This window comes from Macrobrachium rosenbergii, chromosome 6 (assembly GCF_040412425.1).
Source record: "Macrobrachium rosenbergii isolate ZJJX-2024 chromosome 6, ASM4041242v1, whole genome shotgun sequence".
NCBI lineage: Eukaryota > Metazoa > Arthropoda > Malacostraca > Decapoda > Palaemonidae > Macrobrachium > Macrobrachium rosenbergii.
The window spans coordinates 42,759,012-42,779,264 of NC_089746.1; the positions used below are offsets into that span (position 1 = coordinate 42,759,012).

Genomic DNA, 20,253 nt, shown 5'->3' on the forward strand with positions numbered 1-20,253 from the left:
AATATACTCATCGGCCGGCTGCACCCCCGTTACTTCTCTAATTCTGTTTTTTAATATCCTATCCCTCTAATTACTTCCTGATATTCTTCTGGGCTCCTTATTTACAAATGCTAAGAATTTATTATTTGAAGTCACTGTACTGTACCATGACTCATGGCCATAAATCAAAATACTCCTAACCATTACCTTATAAATTTTTGTTTTTGTATGCACAGAAAAACTACTATTATTCCAGATATTTTTAAGCATTCCCATTGTCTGATGAGCCTTTTTTAACCATCCTTATCTAAACTTATAGGCTACCCTTGTTTTACAGTCATGCCTTCAATTAGATAATCCTGTGCATTTTCAATATTCATATTCATGATTTCAGTTTTTCCAATGTTAATAACCAAACCAACCTTTCGACCTTCACCCACTAGACAATCCAACACACTCTACATCTTTTTTGGTCCCTCGCACATCAAAACCATATCATCAGCATAATCCAAGTCAAGAAGATTCACACCAATACAAACAACAGAGGAGACAGAATGCCACCCTGAATCCCACCAGACTTGACTTCAAATGGATCACTCAAACACCCATCAACCATCACTTCACAAGATGTGCCCTCATGCATGTTCATGATAACCGTCACAAATTTTTCCGGTGTTCCATAATGCCTCATGATTTTTCCCATAGCCCTTCTCGAAATACTATCAAAGGCCTTTTCAAAATCAACAAAACAAAGACTCGGCTGAGTTTTCATTTCATTTGCTTACTGCATTAAATGCCTAACTATGAAGACCTGATCACTGAACCCGGCCCTTCCTAAAACCGGTCTGTTCATCCCTCAGAATAACATCAACCACTGGCTCCAACTTATTCAGCATTACTCCACAGAAAATTTCCAAGGCTACAGGTGACAAAGTGATTCACCTCCAATTACCACACCTACTCAGATCTCCTTTCTTTGGAACTTTAATGATCACACCATTCTTCCAACCTAATGGTGTTATTCCCGTCACCCATATCTCACTGAATAATATCTTCAAAACAAATACTAATCTATCTTCCTCCACTTTAAACATTTCCGGGAATAAGCCATCCTCTCCCGGTGCCTTTTAATTCTTTGACTATTTCATTGCCTAAACTACTTCTAGCCTGATCTCACCTTCATCAATATTTAAATCTTCCTGAACAGGCGGTATATCCTCTTGTGGAGGGACGGGTCTACTAAGAACTGTCTCAAAATGCTCTTTCCATCTATTTCTGATTTCAACATTTTTGGTCAATAAATTACCTTCCATACCCCTGACTGGTATATCCTTACGCTTACCAGCACTGCCAGACAGCTCTTCGATTGCTTTATATGCTATCCTTTGACTCTGACTATCATCTTTATTAATTAATTTTTCAGTTTCCACAATCTTTTCATTAACAGATATTCTTTTATCTCTCTTAGTCTTTTAACTTCTGAATCCAAACTCAAGTACTTAGTTCTTGCTAATTCAAAATACATACATACACACACACACACACTATATATATATATATATATATATATATATATATATATATATATATATATATATATATATATATACTAATATTATAGTACGCTAACAAGGTCATTAGAACCAATAGATAAAATGCCAGTGTCATACAAATACAAAAGTGATTAACTGATAAAATATATATATATATATATATATATATATATATATATATATATATATATATATATATATATATATATATATATATATATATACATATATATATATATATAATATATATATAATATTGATGAATAGATAAATTATAAATCAATATATAATTATACGAGAGATAAAAATAGATAATAATAACTAATGGAATGATAGGCAACAGACAAATTACAGATAAATAAAAACTAAAATATATATGAATAAAAAAGTCAATCACGCGCGTACTATTGACAAATACACACACGTATATATATATATATATATATATATATATATATATATATATATATATATATATATATATATGTGTGTGTATATATATATATATATATATATATATATATATATATATATATATATATATATATATATGTATGTATGTATGTATGTGTGTGTGCGCGTGTATTAGTGAAATATGAAAGGGTTTCAAAGGCATGCCCCCATGGGAATAAGCGGCCCCGGCATTCTATTAATCAAAAGAGAAGAAGAAGAAGAAAGCGAGATAAGACCGAGTAAACAAAAGCTCCCACGAAACACGTCTGCTCAATTAAGGTACTTAACCACTTTCGGGGGTGACCGGCCGGGGGAAATTAACGGTCACGGAAGGTCTGTCGCTCTATTTTCTCCATTCTCTAGATCTAGAGTCCCGTGCGAAAGGCTCTGTCATGTAGAATGTCTGTCAGTGTTCGTAAATGACGTTTTCGTAGCTGGTCTATGTAGGGTGGCCTAATGAGGATATCCTATGTAAATCGCGGATTTTTTTAATGGTGCCGTAATCTAGGTTACCCTAGTTATTTCCTAGATACTGTAGCTAGTAGGCTAGTTAAGTAATTTTCTCTTTTAATTGCCCTTTATATTGTGTCTGTTAGGGTACTGTTGTAGGTTTAGATGTAGTATAAGGTTGGTGTAGGATAGGCTAGGCTAGTAGAAGTGTGTTAGACTTTGGCTATGCTAACTTATGGGGATTATCCTACAGTTTAGGGGTCCAAATTCACTGCTCCCTTGTGTGTGTTTGTTTAGGTTTTCTTTCCTGTTTTCAATTTCCTCTTTTGACAGATCTACAAACAAAACTATGGTAATTCTAAGTACTAGCTCTGTGCCTGTTTTTACCTTGGAAACTGGTTTTTCTACACTTTTAGGGCTTCAGATACTGGTGGTGAGTTTGTTTACTGTCGGCCAACTGTTATTTGCCCCCTAACTCTACTCAACAGTAAAGGGGGACTGTGGGAATTCAGGGTTTTGGGTGGGGGAGAACACAGAAATGGAGCAGACATGTTTACGTTGGGGAGGTGCTCTCTGGAGGGGAAAAACGAGAGGGAGCCATTCGTCAACAGGTGGGAGTTAAATGCATTACGGCGTGTTTAGTACTGGCATCGGGGGGATGGAATGTCCCTTCGCTGTGTTTAGAACTGGCCCCGGGGGGTTACCCATATGTTAACAAGTTATTGCACTTGCCGGACGGGATATGAACCATTCCAAACAGACATACCTGTGCTCTGTCTTGTGAAGATCACGTATGGAAACTCCTTGTTGGATGACTTCAGGGGTTAATTACAGGTTAATTACATTTGTGTGACAAAAATTGAAGATAAATCCATAATTAGCAACCAAAAAACTCTAGAAAAAGTCAAGTTAGAAGGAAATCGCTGCTGCAGAGCTACTACTTAGACCTACAAAAACTATAGGCTATTTGCTAAAAAATGAGCAGTTTTTTGCTTACAGAAACAGAGATTGTATAAAACAAAGGGAATGATGCTCTGCCCCTCATATGAATAATGTAGTATGCCCGCAACTGTTTTTGTGAACTTAGCGCTTAGGAACCAGGAACCAGGTAGGAACCTGCACAGGCTCTTGCTCTTCAGCGGCCACTTTTTGATAAATCTGAAAACATGAGCAGTTTTTTGCTTAAAGAAGCAGAGATTTACGATTTTCTCAAAATTCTATGGGTCCATATCCCCTAAGACATTCTTTTGCTTATTTATGTTCCCCTTTTATGCCCTTGGTTTTTTTACAATCTCTGCTTCTTTAAGCGGATAAACTGTTCATTTTTTCATTGTTTTCGATGATTTCATAAATATTAGATAAATGTGTTTGCTGAGCTTGACTTTACGTAATGCAGTGAATTTGGACCCCTAAACTGTAGGATTACCACTTATGGGTTGTCCAAGTGCCTTATCTATGTCTAATACAGGGTAGGCGGAGCAAATGCAGAGTAGGGGTCAGGGCTGCTTTAGGCCTACTAGGTATTTCTGTAGTAGGCATTTAGAGGGAATTTAACCTAACCAGACTTAGCTCTACCTAACCTAATGTCGTAGCCTGGCCGGGGAGGGTTGAACCCAAGCAATTCGTGACCCCCTACTCTACATATTACCTGGGTATGCTAAGCCATAGATTCCTGAATGTTTTGCAGGTTGTTGAATGAGTTATTTCTCTTCCTCTAGAGTAGGTTACCTAAATGCTCCTAGTCTCCTTGTTGGCTACAGCATTCACGTATCATAGAAGAGGCAGTAAAATTGAAGACTACTGCCATGCCCCTCTGGTTCAGTAACTACCAGTTTACATGCAAAATGGTCACCATGCTTAGTACCAGCCCCTTGGGGATAAACATAAAAACATAAACAAAAGACAGTAAATATTGTAAATACAAGCAAAATTCATAAACATAAGCCAAAACATAAGCAAAAGGCATTAAATATTATGGTCATGGATGTGGGAACCAGGCCATGATAGTAGTCTTCAGTTTTACCGAAAAAGCTTTGGCCTTTCAAAAGTTTGGTTACCCCAGACTAGCCTAGGCTTTAGCTCAGCCTAGTTATGGTTGCAAGGTGCATACGCTTGCATAGCCTAGGCTGTATTGAGGCCTAGTTATGTTGCATATGTACCTAGCCTAAGTGTGACATAGCCTAGAATTTTATCCACATTTTATTCACACTGAATTGAAATATAACGTAACCTAGGTTATTTTTTTAGCCCAGGATGACATAGGATACTGTACTGTAGCCCCAGAATTGCACTGTAGTGTCCTCAGAAAATAAAGTGTTTAATCTTTAGTGACCTGCTTGCAAATAATGGTTTAGCTTTATAAAGATGCCTTGCCCTTTGGATTATTGTCATTAGTCATCGAGTTAGTAATTTTGAACTTTGATATCACTTCCATAGAACAAGTGAACTTTAATGTTCAGTCTTATAAGAAGCATATTTTCATGTCTTTTGGTCGCTTTTGATATTGTCGTGGTAGAGTTTCATTCTTTTCCCCTCCCTCCCATCTTCCTAGGATAAGTTTGGATGAAACCCAGTGAGCTTGTTATCAGTGATTCTATTGTTGAATGTTTACTCTGGCCTAGATAGCCTTTGGGCTACCAGAGTTTTTCAGTGGTTTTGATGGGTCTGGTTTTGATTTTTTCTTTGACCAAAGTAGCATAGCCTACGGCCTATCGAAAATATTCTTAGTACCTCTTCTAGCTAAGCCTGCAGATGGTATGCCCTGTGAGTTTTGTGGTACTAACTGTTCAAGATTCTACATCTTAGTCATACACGTGTTGATGACTGTTCATTAGTACCTAGAGGGAAAATGAGGTGTCCAAGAACACCATTTCTTCTGGCTTCTTGATTTTATGGAGCAGATGTGTCTGGCAAGGGAGATTATGCGTAAGGCTTACAGTGACAGCGCAAGCTCCAAGGGACAGAAAATCATCTCGCCTAAGGATTATAGGTGACTTAAGGTTGGGATAAAAGGAGAATGACTCTCTCTCTCTCTCTCTCTCTCTCTCTCTCTCTCTCTCTCTCTCTCTCTCTCTCTCTCTCTCTCTCTCTCTCTCCTTCCTTCCTTTCCCTGGTCCATTGGCCCATGGTGTTTTTGTGCTGGTCTGACTTAATGGAGGTGATATGCACAATAGAAAACCCTATCTTTGGCTCTAGTTTGTACAAGAGACTATCTCTGCCTTGCCTTCAAAATGGGGTTCCCTTATAGGGAACTGTAAGTGTGTATGTTAATTTAGTTGTTTTGTTCTTTCACAGATGTCTGACTCTGAAGAGAAGGCTAGCAGCACTAGTGAACGACTTCGGGAAGAGTATCGGAAACATGTTAAATCTCAGATCTCTCTTGATCTTGTCGACACGATAACTACTTTAGAACAACACCATGAACAACTATTAGAACTGTGTGAACAGATTAATCTTGCAAAGAAGCAAGTAAGTGCAGTATCTGTAGTTTCTGTAGTTAGACTGTATTGTCTGTAAGGTTAAATAGTATGTATCAGCTTGGTTAAGCAGATTAATGCTTTGTTTTTTCTACAGAAAATTGGGAATCTACCAATGAAACCCAAATCAAGCTTCATCATGGAATGTTAATCAAATGTTTGATGTGACATAAGTGTGAGGAAGTTTAAAATATGGCAAGAATCCATATGATATTCAGTATATACTGGTAGTTTTTATACCCTTGATAATTGTGGTAGTAGGGAATGCTGCCTTGCTGAAAATAATATTTTTTTAGAATCTTATTCTCCAGTTAATAGGTATTTGAAGGTGTGTTGTATGTGGACACATGGAATCTGCATTCCAAAGGAATTTTTTTTATGGATAAAATAATATGGCCTTGAATCAAATTTTCATTTGTATTTTAAAATTTAGTAACTCAGTGCATTAGATTCTTACAAAACAGCCCAGTCAAAAACTCGGCAATTTGGGCTTAAGCAGACTGATGAATCCCACCCCCTCTGTGGCTTCCTTAACCTTTTCCATAGAGGAGTATATATCAACCTGACATAACCTAGAGCATGGCAGGTTGCAGATTCCAACACAGAATTACAGTATTAATGTAATACTTCAGAAGGTAGCCTGTACAGATGTGATAATCTAAGTGAGTTTGTTGTGATCCAGATTGGTATGAGGTAATCAGTTCAAATTAATCTATGTATCAGTTATGTTTAATATTCATATTTTATACATTACTTTACACAGATAGCTAGATGAAGTAATGGGTTTGTAATTGTTAGCAGTATTGGACCCTTTATCTAGTTTAATACTTTATTGGCGTTATTGCTGTGATCTGCCTTTTTATAGGATATAGATTTTTCATACAAAAGTAAGTGAAGGATTGAGGCAAGTAAGATTTAGCAAATGGAGCCAATTGTATAAATATTTCAAAGGATACTTTACCCCAAATAGGAGAAAAACACTCTCATTAAATATGGTAAACAAGCTCTTACACTGTGAATGTTATTCTCTGTACTATACTTGTTTAGATTAAAAATGTAAGTCCTTATCATTTTTTTTTGAGAAGTTCACTGAGCCTGATTGAGAGTGCCATTCCTACCCGGGAGGTGTGGCAGAGATTCGATGCTTCCTAGAGTGCCCGAGTATTCCTTTTTTAGAGTCAATTTGGGATGGTCACAGGCTCATGTTTGTTCGTGTGCAGTTGCCCAATTTGGGCTGTCTGCCATCCACTTTGGCACCAGGCTCATCCATGATGTCACTCATGCTTCGTACTATCCCTGGTTCTGCTAGGTTGGTTACTGGACAGCTTATCTGCTGTGGGACGGGGATCAGCTCCCCTAGCTTAGTTTGGGTGCTAAATTACGTAGTGATCTGGCTGGATCTAAGAAGGGTGACAGTAGTGAGGATTAAGGTTGATTCACTTGCTGTAGGCAGGGGTGTGATCTTTCATTCATATGAGCACCATTTGATTGTCATGTTAACAAGTTTCACCAACCAGTTCCAACTGTCTTCTTGTTTGTATATGTAGGAAAAATGCATTGTGCATTAAAAAACAACTATATAGGTGGAAGTCTAGTTATATAAAACAAGCCCTTGTTTCAGGTAACAGATAGTGCATCAAATACAAAGACCACCATTAACACAGTCTTTGAAAATTTCCTTGCTGCTGTCACTGATACTGTAAATGAGAGGTGCAAGAAGCTAATTGAAGAGGTAGAAAAGGTGAGTTTTAATTTTTTGTGAATTTGGTTGTCTTCAGATATTGTGCCTAATAATACTTCTATATGAAAAATTGGGAGGACTTTGACTAGCAGAACAGTCAGAGATTCTGTACAATAACTGTTTTGATGATGTGCACTGCTTCATAGATTCTTTTTATATGAATGCCATAGTTTTTAACTGTTAAACTTTTGCCATAAACCTTAATGTGATTAGTAATTTTATAGACCTTTGAACTGATATGTAGTGGTATTTGTTGATTATTGCTATTTCTTCTACATTTTCTATTATCATTAGGTTCAGGAAGAGGCTTTAGATCCTCTTGAGCAATGTAGCCAGATGTTGGAAGCAAAAGTAAGAGAAGCTTCGGAGAGAGTTGAGCAAGGCAAGCGACTTCAGAAGCATGGAGGAGTCTTAGCAAAGGATACAGTCATAAGATTCCAAGAAGAAGCTGGAGCAATGACCAGGCAAGATTGATCACATTTCTTTTTGTTTTTAAATGTGCATTTCTGTTCTTGTTTTGTGTTTAATTCTGTTTTCCTCAGGGATATTATAGATGTTAGAGTAATAAAAAATGAGTTTTTCACAAGAGTAATTTGTAAAAGTATTAAACAAAAGCTAAACATTGATTGACCTCTGCAGCTTGCCAGAGGTTCCTGCGTTGTGTGCTGTGCCAAGCGTTAGTGTGGAGTTCCCTAGTGATCCTTCTCTTATTGAGGGAATGCATCAGTTGTTAGCTGATGCAGGAACTGTATCTCGTATGGGACCAGTACAGATCACAAACATTGTGGAAAAACCTGGAGCCCTCCTAGTTTCTTGGGAAGAGGTGCGTATTTGTTTTGAAATTTACAAGAAGTAGTCTGTTTTTATTCGTTCCTCTCTTAGGTAATATTCAACTCTCGTAAGACAGTGGCCATTAATTTTTTACAGAGATTTTTAAAAATAGAATTTAACTTTGTAAGGTACAAATAACACTCTTGCATTAAGTCCACTCCCTCGCTCTGATTGGTCATAGGTCAATTGCTTGCAAGTGAATCTGACTGGGTGTAGTACTAAGGATCTACCAGCCTGAAATCATAAGTGTTTTTTCCACTTATGTAAATTCTATTACTTGTTTAAATTTTGGGGGATCTCGTTCAGGCAGTACAGGATATATTCAGGCAGTTTGTGTTCTGTAAGTCTGAAAATTGTCTAAAAAATTAAACTTATTATTTCAGGTTGATGAGGATGTTTCCGATGACGGAATAGAGTTTTATTTGCAGTGTAGTACTGCTGGAGCAGTAGATTCAAAAACTGCAGCATTCCATTGTAGATATAAAGGGCCTGATTATTCCTATCTGTTGAGGGATATCTATGCTGGAGAATCGTACTTGTTAAGAGTAGCCTCAAGAAGAGAAGGCTCCACCAGTTTAGGTCCATGGAGCTTGGTACAATCTGCCAAAACCACCATACCCCATTTTCGTAAGTTTGAATTTTGTGTTTCAAGGTGTATTTGGTTGATATTGGAATTGCGTTGAAATGTATATCTTATTAATATTCTTTTCTAATCATTTTTGGTGTAGAACCATTTTAAAATGGTATAACTGGAGTTAATTAATGATCTATCTTGTAATCAGGACAAAGAATTTGAATTAAATTTTTTCAAAGAATGCTTAAAAATTTTCTAAGGATTTCAAAGAGCACAGTTATCTTTCTATACATATGTTCTATTCTAAATAGTTGATTTATGTTTGTAGGTTGGCAACAGAGAGCTAATTCAGGCTGGACCATAGCGGATGAAGGTCGCTTAGCATCCAAAGTTAACAGTGATTTAGAAGTTCTTCACTCTGACGGGCCTCTTTTGGTGCCTGGGACATCTGTGTTATTTAAGGTAGGGAAATTATTTAATCCTGATATGTAGGTTTGCAAGCCATTAAGAGAGAGAATGAGATTGACACGCTTGTGTAAAAACATACTTTGATTCATTAAATCATAAAATAATTTTCTTTAGTATAATGCAGTGATACATTCAAATGTATCACTGCATTATACAATTTCTACTAGATTGAGCAGACTGAACATGATTTCATTGAGTTGCACACTAAGAAAAAACATTTTCCCAGTGATTTTTTTTTTATATTCAATGGATGGATAATTGGTGGGACCTGTTTATGCAAGTCAGTCACAAAATACCACTTGCAAATAATTGTATAGCTAAGGACTTACAATTAGTCAAAACCTTGGAATGATATTCATTCATTTTTTGATAGGTTGCTTGTGGAGGAGTAGGCTGTAGTGATGAAGGTCTTGGATTGGCTTGTAAACCAATATCTGGACCTGAACAGCTCCTCTATCAAGGAGCATTATTTCTTAACACACAGGGTAAGTATCAACCACTCTGCAGTTCCAAGATGTCAGAAAGCTTATAAGCATTGACTAACTTGAGAGAAATTGTAAATGTTGAGAGATATGGGAAAGAATGCCATACATCAGCTCTGTTAGCAAGATTGTATCCAGAGGAAAACAATGTAGAAAGCACAGAAACACTGAATTACACAAAAGAATTGGAGAAAAATGCAAAAATCTTGAAAGACAGCGAATAAAAGTAAATATTACAAAAAGGCTGGGGAAAACTATGTAGTATTGTGCAATCAACATACCAGTCACATGAATAATGAAATCAACATATGTACCAGGCACATGAATAATGAGAGCTTTTGGTTCTCACCAGTGGATCTATGGTGTGCATGCATTGTTAGTCACTTTACTCTTTCTCCTTTCCCTGTCTACGAGACATGAAGCGTAAGCCAGGGGAATTTTGTTGACCGCTGTGAGACCTCAATATGGTTGATGAATTTATTATGGAAAAGCATCAATATGGTTTAAGATACAATTCTGTTTTAATAGCTGTTATCTTACTTGCAGTGCATATTTAATAACTGAATAACTGTGTATTTGTTTATACAGTGAAATCAACAAATTAAGGAAAATATATGTAACTTACAATAGCTTCGCAAAATATTTAGCTTAATTTGGAAGAGAAATGCAAATATGGCAGTTTACATAAATGAGCGTTTATTATCGAAAATAAAATTTTTTCATGTGCTAATTAGCTGTTTGATTTGATTTTGAGAATGTGCCCTTTACGAATAATGAAAATGTAGTAGCTGTAATTTTTTCATACACAGCAAAAAACAAATCCTTTTTGGTAAGCTTTATGAATTAGCACGTTGGTGTGATTGGTGTCATTAAACTACAGTACAGTAATTAAAATCAGAATGCTTGGCTACTTTCTTTTCCTTTAAGTTGTGGTAAAAGCAGACAGAATTTGACATAAAGTAGAGCTTCCTTCATCTTGTATTTCCTACTATATCTTAAGATTGTACCTACAGTATATGGATGTAAGCGCTTTGTTGGCCGAATCGCTTGAGCTTCAGACTGTCACTCGATGGGCCGGAGTTCAATTTCCGCGGCCGGCTGATGAAGAGTTAGAGGAATGTATTTCTGGTGATAGAAATTCATTTCTCGCTATAATGTGGTTCGGATTCCACAATAAGCTGTAGGTCCGGTTGCTAAGTAACCAATTGGTTCTTAGCCACGTAAAGTAAGTCTAATCCTTCGGGCCAGCCCTAGGAGAGCTGTTAATCAGCTCAGTGGTCTGGTAAAACTAAGGTATACTTACTTAGTATATGGATGCTGTCATTTGCTTTAAACAGGGTGTGTTTTCCTGGATGGTGTGAGTCGAGTGACATGGCTACCAGCAATCCAAGAGGGAGTGCATGTTAGTTTTGCAGTGGAAAAGGTGTCTTCAATAAAACTTCGTGTTTACATCGAGTGCCAAGATAAGCAGGTACGTGTGCATTATGACACCATTTTTATTTTGCCTTGAATAGGAACTGAAGTGTAGAGTTTCATCCACAATTTAGCAGTTAAAGTATGGTGAAAGTGATAGTGACCATTTTTTTTTTTTTTAATATAAAACCACCACCTCTTGCAGAAAAACACCTAATCTGGAAAAAATGTATAATATCAGTTTGTGACTTATTTCATTTTGTGATATGAGTCTATATTGCATTTCCTTTAGATGACATAAGTAAAATTTTAACTTTTATGTGTCATTTTATATTGAAATTTAAATGCTCTACATTTCCAAATGGAAAGCAAACTTATAGAAAAATTTAGACCTTTTGAAATATATCAGATCTATATGCTGGGCAGCAGATGATGGCTATCACTGGGTGCTGTATGTTCTTTTGCTTGTTATAATTCCTGGCTGGTGCCAGTGCTTCCTTATTGTCTTTATAATTTAAAGCTCTTTTCAATTCCAAGAGATATTACACTTTGCAATTTATTCTGGTAGGCTTCAAAACTGAGGTGTAAGATTTTCTGCCATATCTAGGATTTCTTTAACTAACAATGCTTCTTTTTCCCCTTTAGAACTGTGTGCATCTAAGTTAACTTTGATAGTAATAAAAGTATGATACCATAGAAAGTTTTAATTTTCAGTCTATCTATAGGAGTACTGTGGAAGCCTTTCAGAACTGTTATTTTAAAATTGTCATGTACAATACTTTTAAGTTGAAGAGAATAAGAGAGCTGCAGTCTTTTGTACTGCGTCCAGCATTTGGAGGGATGGAATGATGGGTCATTTTTGTTTGTTACTGGTTTTACAGTAAAAACTCAGAACCTCTTAGTTCCTCGCCCATGGTTTGAGAGCTTCTTGATTGAATCTCTGCAAGAATATTGATGGAAATGAGGACAAGATTTTTGTGTTTAGTTAGAGTTCTTGGGTATTACTTGAACAGGGTTTGACACTTAGATTCAGTGCTGATACCACTTTTTGTCCACTAACTGAATACATTTATTTTATTTAAGGCTGAAATTTGTATATCTGGGAGCAATGAAATTTATTTTTTAAGAAAAAGTAAAGGTTTAGAAATGATTATTGTTAGTGTTGATATAGATAAATTGAGCTTTTGAATTGAATTGAGTAAGGTTATATTGATTAACTGAGGGAGTATTTTAATGTAACATTAATACAATGAACATAAATGGGGGAATGATACTTTACAACAGTAGACTTGCATGCTCATTATTTCAAGCAGTATAGCTTATATTGGTATTTTATCTTTCCTGTTGATTAGGTCACTTATGAATGGGGAGTCCCTGATGCCCACTCTGGTTTGTATTTCGTGGCGTCATTTGGAGAGCCCTGTTGGAGAATAAGTGTGCACTAGTAATAGTATTGTTACTTCATTTTGTATTGTAAGTACATTGTATTATGTAAAGTGGATGTATTTAATTATACTGATTTGTATAAAACTACAGTTAACTATGTCAGAACTAATTTAGTTTTGTAGACTATTCATGAAGAAACATGTGGATATTAGTAGGGAATTTTAAGAGCCCAAAAACTGCAGGTGTCCTTTGTCTGGTCTACCATTTAAGAGTTTGATACATTACAAAAATAAGTTGCCTTATTTACTATTTCAGGGGACAATGCAAAGTATTCAAGTATTAATTCAGACCAAAGTGTTATTTGTATTAGAATATTTTGTGTGTTTATAAAAATGTGAAGAGTTACACTATAAGTTGTTGCACCAATTTTTATGATATAAGGGTCAAAACTGTGTTACAGCCAGCTACATTTGTCAACTCCATAGTAAGAAAGTAACCTTCAGTAACTCCCCCATACCAAGTTGTTTTTTCTTGATATAGAGATGAGACACATTCAATACAGATCAAAACTGCTCATAAAATCACTTGCATTTAATACATAAGGGTCACTTATGCTTTAACTGAGTCACTGCCTATATTGTGAATTTCCTTCTGTATATCTCACTAAACATTTGTTTTAATTTTACATAATTTTCAATAATGTTATCGTAAGCTTGAAAGTACAGTAATTACTTATCTGTTTTCCATATTTCCCTGACAAACCTATCAGTCACGGTTAGCAAAATTAGTAAGCAGTTTTTAGGTTCCCAGACATGCGTCTTCTGATGCCTTAAAGATAAGAGAACAGTAGCCAAAAGTGACTTGATGTGCATCCATACACCTGTCTTCAAACCATAACTAGGGAGTACCTGCCTTCCTGATTTTTTTTGTTTGTCAGTTTTACTAACACAGCTATGAGAATTCTCCCCATCTTCACTCAGCCAAGTGGGGAAAATAAGATTCATTATCATTCACCTCTGATTTCCCTTACCAAGTTTTTTTTTATCATTTAAATAATTTTTCCAACTTTTTCTAGTTAGTATTTAATAATTACCAATTGCTCAAAGGCTGTCTTCCTGGACTTCTGTTAGCATTGTGGGGTAATTTTTAATTACCTTTATAAGATTTTAGTATCTTTGTGCTCACTAACTACTGAAATGCTAAGAAGTTTTGCATCAGATAGGCTCTAGTTTGTTGTGCACAAAGTGTTAGTAGTGGTTTTGTTATAGCTTTGAGGTACAACCCATACATGGAGTAAGAGATGAACAAGAGATTTTGATGCCCAGAATGATGACCAGTATTGACAGTCTTGCTGCACTAATGATTGATCCAGCTGCTGCTGCTTCAGTGTCTGGCTTTGTTGTTTCTGCTCTGTTGATGACTGGACTGACTGCCGAAACCTGACCTTGTCCCTGCAGCGACATCTGTCAGTGCTGGTCAAGTCTGATTCTTGTAGATGCCTGCTCTGTCATGGATGTGGAGGAAGTGTTGTGTGTCTCTTGTTAGCTTTTGTGATATTGAGGTGCATAAGTAGGCTGTCTGCTATGTCAGGTATGGTCACCCACTCCAGAGGCTAGTTTGACTGGGCTTTACTTTGCTCAGTTATTTGTCAACAAGGCACAGATGTATTATGGCCTGGAATCGCTGATCACCCTGTCATCCCAGCTTTGATTATTTTCTTTCATCTCTTTACAAGATATCAGAAGATATGTCCAGGGAAGCTTGACACTGAATTTTGCTAATTATGATTAATGGGTTTTATGAAAAAATTAGTCTTATATCATATAAACTTAATTTTTAATGCCTTTGACAGTTAAAGTGCTGTTCTATAAGTTTTTGGGTAATCAAAAAAAGCTAATGGTAAGTTGACATTAGCATTCTTTCTGCAGTGTTTAAAGAGGCCTAAAGATACCATAGACTTATTCATGATGCCTATATTCAGAGCTTTTGTCAAATGCTTAAATCAAATGACACTTATAGGTAAGTGTATAAGTTGTTTTTGGGACTGAGTGTTCATTTTTGTATTCCATTTTTTACAACTGAGCTATAAAAACTAAACAGTCAATACTTCGAGCAATTCAAGTCGTAAACTGGTGCAATGTTTTATAGTGTAACTGGTGGCCAAAAAGAGGCAAAATGTGATAGATAAACATTTGCTTACTGATTCTCTGCACTTTACTGTCTATCGATTCTCACGAAGACACTCCTGATGTACGGTAAATCTATTTAAATGGTCTCTAAGCTCTTTAATACTCTACAGAATGTTTTTAGTGCCATTTAAGAGTAAATGGAACTGCGCATAATTTAGGACTTCAAGTTTTCTTTGCTTTTGTTATTATTTATGATATAACAACTTGCGTGGTAGGTAAGCTACAAAATGAAGAATGTGATATAAAAGTGAAAGATGCTTATAATAGGAGAAGTATGGAATTAGATTATAATATATAGCAGTGCTTTTAATAAGAGTATATAAAAAAGTAATCCAGAAATTTAAAGTACTTTATAGGCAATTTGCTTCTCAATATTTAATGGAACTAAGAAGGAAATTGTAATTTGTATCTGCATGCTTTTCTTTCTTTGCTTTCTTAGAAATGCCATTTGATCTTACCTGGAAGGACATGTTTGGAGATGTGATCAGAAAGGAAGCTTAAGGAACTTACAAGAATAAGTTCAGATCTGTGACTTCAGCAGTATTAAATATTCTATAGAAGTATTATAAAGTCCTCTGTTACGGATAAATGAATTGTGATAGTATTTTCATATGATAATTAATTAGGGATGTCAAATGAAGTTTCACACAGGAAATGCTGTTAGGTTTTGTTTCATTCATTGAATGTGAGGGACATTATTTCAAAGAGGCCAAAACATATAGTTTATGTGGGCCAGGATGCGCAAAAAAATTCTAAGTATCAGTAAACATCATATGTGTAAACTTGTAATCTTAGTATTGTTAGCTGTGCACAAAAAGTAAGAGAAAGATTCATTCACAAGTTGATGTTTTACTTTGACGTCAGCAAAATGGTCAACTTCTGTACTTTACCATTATTATCTTGAATTTCCCTCAAATTTCCCATTTTATCTTTGTAACTTCTAACAGAAGTTTTTCCAGTATTTATATATTCATCAGCACTGAAATACTGGCCTCTGTATCTCTAGGCATATGGTTCACTATTAGTCATATAGTTGTGGTTCCCTTCTTTCTCTTCTTATTGCTTCAGAACATAATTACAGTATATAGCTCCTTTATACCTTTTATCACTTCTTTTAACACCATGTTTTATTTGTCTGTAATATGTGCATTCAAGAAAACCAGGTTCCCTCTGAAATTGAAGTGTTAATTCTTCAAGTGGTTCGCCTCTTTTGTGAATGTGTTAGAAGTCCTGATTAACATGGAAACAGCTGGCACTCTGGATGCAGTTGTCTCTGTTAACACAGTGTAAAAGTGTTGGTGATGTGTTTGGTTGCCTTTTTTTGCACTTAATCAGCTTGCTTTTTTGGGGGCAAAGCTGCTACCTCTAAATGTTGTTTATAGGGAAGTTCTTATGATAACCGTACCATAGATTGGAGAGCTACTGCCATGACGCTAGAGTGTGATCCATTGACTTAACCAGGTGTTAAACACATTCATCTTGAGTCCATTGTTGGTTTTGGCAGTGGTCATTGCTCTAAAACAGCCAGCTAACTGCTGTACCTTTGCTAGATCTCAGTTATGATCATTGACGTTCATTCTGTATTTGGTGCTAAAGACTGTCCTAGTCCATTTGTTTTTGAATCTTGACTATTTGAATGTAAGCATAATACTAATCATATTTTTTAAACTTTTTGTACATTAACAAGAAATGTAATTCACATGTTTCCGCAACATAAAAATTTTCAAAAATTCTCTCCCAAAGCCATTTGAGTCTGTGATATAACCAAATCAGTTTGTTTAATGGCCTGTTAATGCAAGGGACTATTGTATTTGCCTACATCCTCTGCAGTCATTTAACTGAGTTCAGAAAAAGCAGCAACATCTTCATGGTTATCAGAGACAGTATTTTGTCAACTGGCATGTAAACACCTGCAGACCTCCAAAACCATGTAGAGCAGCCATCATTCAACTTGGAAGTCCTCATTATACATTTAAATTTACCTCTTTCCACAACTGAAGTGATTCAGGTTTTGTTGTTTCTCTTCCTAGCTGTGCATTTTGATCATCTGCTTTATTTTGAATCTGTGTGATAGTTATCATCATCAGCATTACAGTTTGTGCAGGACACTTATTTCATTAGCATTTTTGATCATTAATGTTGTTAACTGCAGGGTTTCACAGTGACAACTAATTATCTGTCCCCACCATCATGATTTTGACTAATTGCATTTTCAAACATTCCTTTTTTACTAGGATTCATTTCCTCATAATGATAATGACTTGTATAGGTTGAGGTAAAAGTCAAATTAAGAATGCACTGTTGGGAAAAGAAATCGTGAGCTAAAAATGATACCAGTGACAAGAGAAATAGCTGTGGTTTGTATTTACAGTATTTAGTGTTAGCTTGGAAATCTGTATTGTGTGTGATTTGATCTCCAGTCCATTTTGTAAGTGAAACACTCCTGGTTTTCAGTCATTTTGTTGCCAGATTCCCCTCATCGTGAGTGGTAAGTAACATTTCATCAGTACATATTTTTTCTCCATTTCACTCATCCATGTTTTGTCCCCTTGTTTTGTTGTTATCCCCCTCTTGTCTGTTGTCTTGAAAGTCTTCTTTTTATGCTCTGAGTTCTTGATGGTTTTTATTTTTGCAACTTAGAATCTCCTTATTACCTTATCCTGCTAATCAGGCCATACAGTCCTCTTAGAAGTTGATTAATTATTCTGCTGTGTTCCAGCCACCTTTTACCTCCAAGGATCTGTCTTTTTATATAATCCTGTTTGGCCAGTACCTTAAATAGTTTTAGTGTATGTACAGTATCGGTAAAAAGTATTCACCAAAAAGATCTATTAAGTACAGAGCTTTAAAAACAGTGCACCAAGGACTCATTGGCAACAAAAGTCTCTTGTTCGTAAGTAAAGTCTGTATACTGTAAGTTATACTAAAATATTTTGTAATTTAAGAAATGCCCTCGAATAAAAAAAATTTAATTTTATAGTGTAATTCAAATGACTGGCCAAGATTTATAGTATAGGGAATGGAATAAGCAACCTATGAGTAATCTGGGAAAAAAGAAGAAATAGCACCTCATTTGCAGTCATCAATGTGCTTCCCATATAACTGTTTTTCAGAGGGGAACTTAAATTTCTTGACTTTAAGAGGAACATATTTTAGTTTAATACCCATGTAACTATAGGCAGACACAAGTATATTAAGAAGCTGATTTATCTTGAGTGAAAATTCCTTATCAAGATATGTGGTAATTTTTCAAATGAAATTTTTAGCTGTAATCAATTTAGAAGAACAAATCTGTCAGACATCTAATGCTTTGGGTCCTCCCTATTAGTCTTTGTTAAATCAGCGGTTTGGTTAGCTAGGTTCCATCATTTAGTCCTTCTTACCTCCTCAGGATTAAGCTAACTGTACTCACTTTGTCATTGCTTTTTTCCCCTCTAGGTCCTTGACCCATCTTGTATTTAAGCTAACTTTATCCCTTTGATTATAATTATTTGGCCTCACAGTGTAGGCTGTGTCACAGGCATGGAAAGCAACGAAGACTACCTCCACAGGGCAGTAATGCAGAATTTAGCTAGCTCAAAGAGAACCAAGCATCCTTTGACCTGCAATTCCAGTATGTGAAGTACAGAGTCTGACAGGTTTTTTTATGTGCATCTCTTGTAGAGTTATTACAAGAATTTCCCTCCTGGCATTTTGTCTTGATACAGCTGCTCGCCAGCTATTTGGTAGCTGATATTTGTGCCAAAAATTTAGTGTCCTAGGATGAGGTCCCATATAAGCAAGATTAGCACTATCTGATGTGACAGCTCTTGTTTTCTACCATCTGCATTCAAATGTAATGAAGGGAATGTAGAGTTATAATACTTGGATCTTAGGGTACAAACCTGTAGATCATTATGTGATGATAGCCACCTTCAAAGGGTTAACTGTGCCAGTATTGCCAAATTGTTTTGGGTTGAGATATTCACACTTTCCCATGGCTCTAGTTGCCTTTTAACCGTACTTGCTACCATTGGTGAAGTGTAATGTGGTTAAGTAGTGTTCCTGTCCTTGTAATCACCATAGTGGCTTTTCATATTTTTTTATTTATTTTTTTATGAATTTTGCCATCCAATCATTGTTGTGTCTGTATTATATGAGTGCAGTATTTCTGTTATAATGGTAATGTGACAGATGCATCATGTGGTAATAAGATGAAGTTCTGCTTCTGTCTTGATAAATATTGTCTTTTGGCATCAGTTTTCCATGATCTTGATACTGTATTCATGTTTATTCCTGTTGTCTTTCTTTTATAATTATAAATAAAAATTGCTTTCACCTTGCATTTATTTTCATTGTAAATTCAAAAATTCTCTTGAAGTCTGGGTATAGGTAAGGAATTGGCTGGAAGTAAATGTAGGAAAATGTTGAAAGATTTACCATGATATCTGTCATTAGCATAACCAGAAATCTCTTTTGAATATTTATTCTACAAATTTTTACACAACAGTTCCATTGCATCATTATTCAGCAGCAAAAAGCTTTCTCCACCAACTTTCAAGACAGGTTTCACATTTTTTTATGCACTGATTTCAGACAAAACTCAGGTATGCAACTTTGTTATGAATTATACAACTTATTTATTTTTTTTGTGGGAAGACTACCTGATTTTTACAAACTGTCTCTGTCTCATGCATCAGAACCAAAGCACTGGTATTTCCAACCTATGCTTCTGTGTGGTGATTGAACTGGCTTCAGATGTTAGCAAATGAAAATCAGGCTGGTGAAACAGAGCCATGATCTGGCAACAGGATTTTGACCAGTTAGCCGTTGCATATGGTACTGCATTTCCCTGCAGTGAAGTACCGGTATATTCATACAACAAACAAATTTCTTATTTAAATAGGTTCCGTAGGCATTAATGCCTAGATGTGTGAAGGAACTGTACGGTAATTTTTTTTTTAGAAGTGCTGAGTTGTTGGGCGAGTCCCAGCTGTCTCTTGCCCCAGCAATGAGAATTACAGGAATTGTTCTTCATGGGCACATCTACTTTGCCCTATTTTCATCATAAGAACCTATAATTCACATTATTTTCTAGGGGCAGGTATCTGCATTTCAGGGTAATTGCATTCATTTTATGGTAAATAATTTTCATTGCACTATCAACAGTTGTTTTGAATAATACTAGAGCACTTTGTTTTCATACACATTAGGTGCTTTGCAACTGATGTGTACCCTGCATCATTGTTTTAATATGCTTATTGCCTTTTAATTATATG

General features: G+C 35.8%; 1 protein-coding gene across 4 annotated transcripts; it reads left to right on the forward strand.

The window, feature by feature from the left end:
- Positions 1-2,140: 2,140 nt before the first annotated feature.
- Positions 2,141-19,317, forward strand: LOC136839481 (cytokine receptor-like factor 3). Of its 4 annotated transcripts, none has more exons than XM_067105588.1 (11): positions 2,141-2,264; positions 5,730-5,903; positions 7,533-7,652; positions 7,947-8,116; positions 8,292-8,475; positions 8,867-9,110; positions 9,386-9,519; positions 9,899-10,010; positions 11,345-11,478; positions 12,773-12,893; positions 15,435-19,317. In XM_067105588.1, exons 2-10 carry the CDS (start codon positions 5,730-5,732, stop codon positions 12,863-12,865), a joined length of 1,365 nt encoding a protein of 454 aa, XP_066961689.1. In that variant the 5' UTR covers positions 2,141-2,264; the 3' UTR covers positions 12,866-12,893; positions 15,435-19,317. The 4 variants fall into 4 exon arrangements, with proteins under 4 accessions (XP_066961689.1, XP_066961686.1, XP_066961688.1 ...); XM_067105587.1 differs by having other exon boundaries at positions 2,206-2,318; XM_067105585.1 differs by having other exon boundaries at positions 12,773-19,317.
- The last annotated feature ends 936 nt before the right edge of the window (positions 19,318-20,253 follow it).

What these genes read in the sequence shown, in the direction of transcription:
- LOC136839481 (XM_067105585.1), top strand. Translation starts at nt 5,730, where the DNA reads ATGTCTGACTCTGAAGAGAAGGCTAGCAGCACTAGTGAACGACTTCGG. An exon ending in TAATTGAAGAGGTAGAAAAG is followed by an intron (nt 7,653 to 7,946) that starts GTGAGTTTTAAT and finishes TATTATCATTAG; the next exon opens with GTTCAGGAAGAGGCTTTAGA. An exon ending in GGACATCTGTGTTATTTAAG is followed by an intron (nt 9,520 to 9,898) that starts GTAGGGAAATTA and finishes ATTTTTTGATAG; the next exon opens with GTTGCTTGTGGAGGAGTAGG.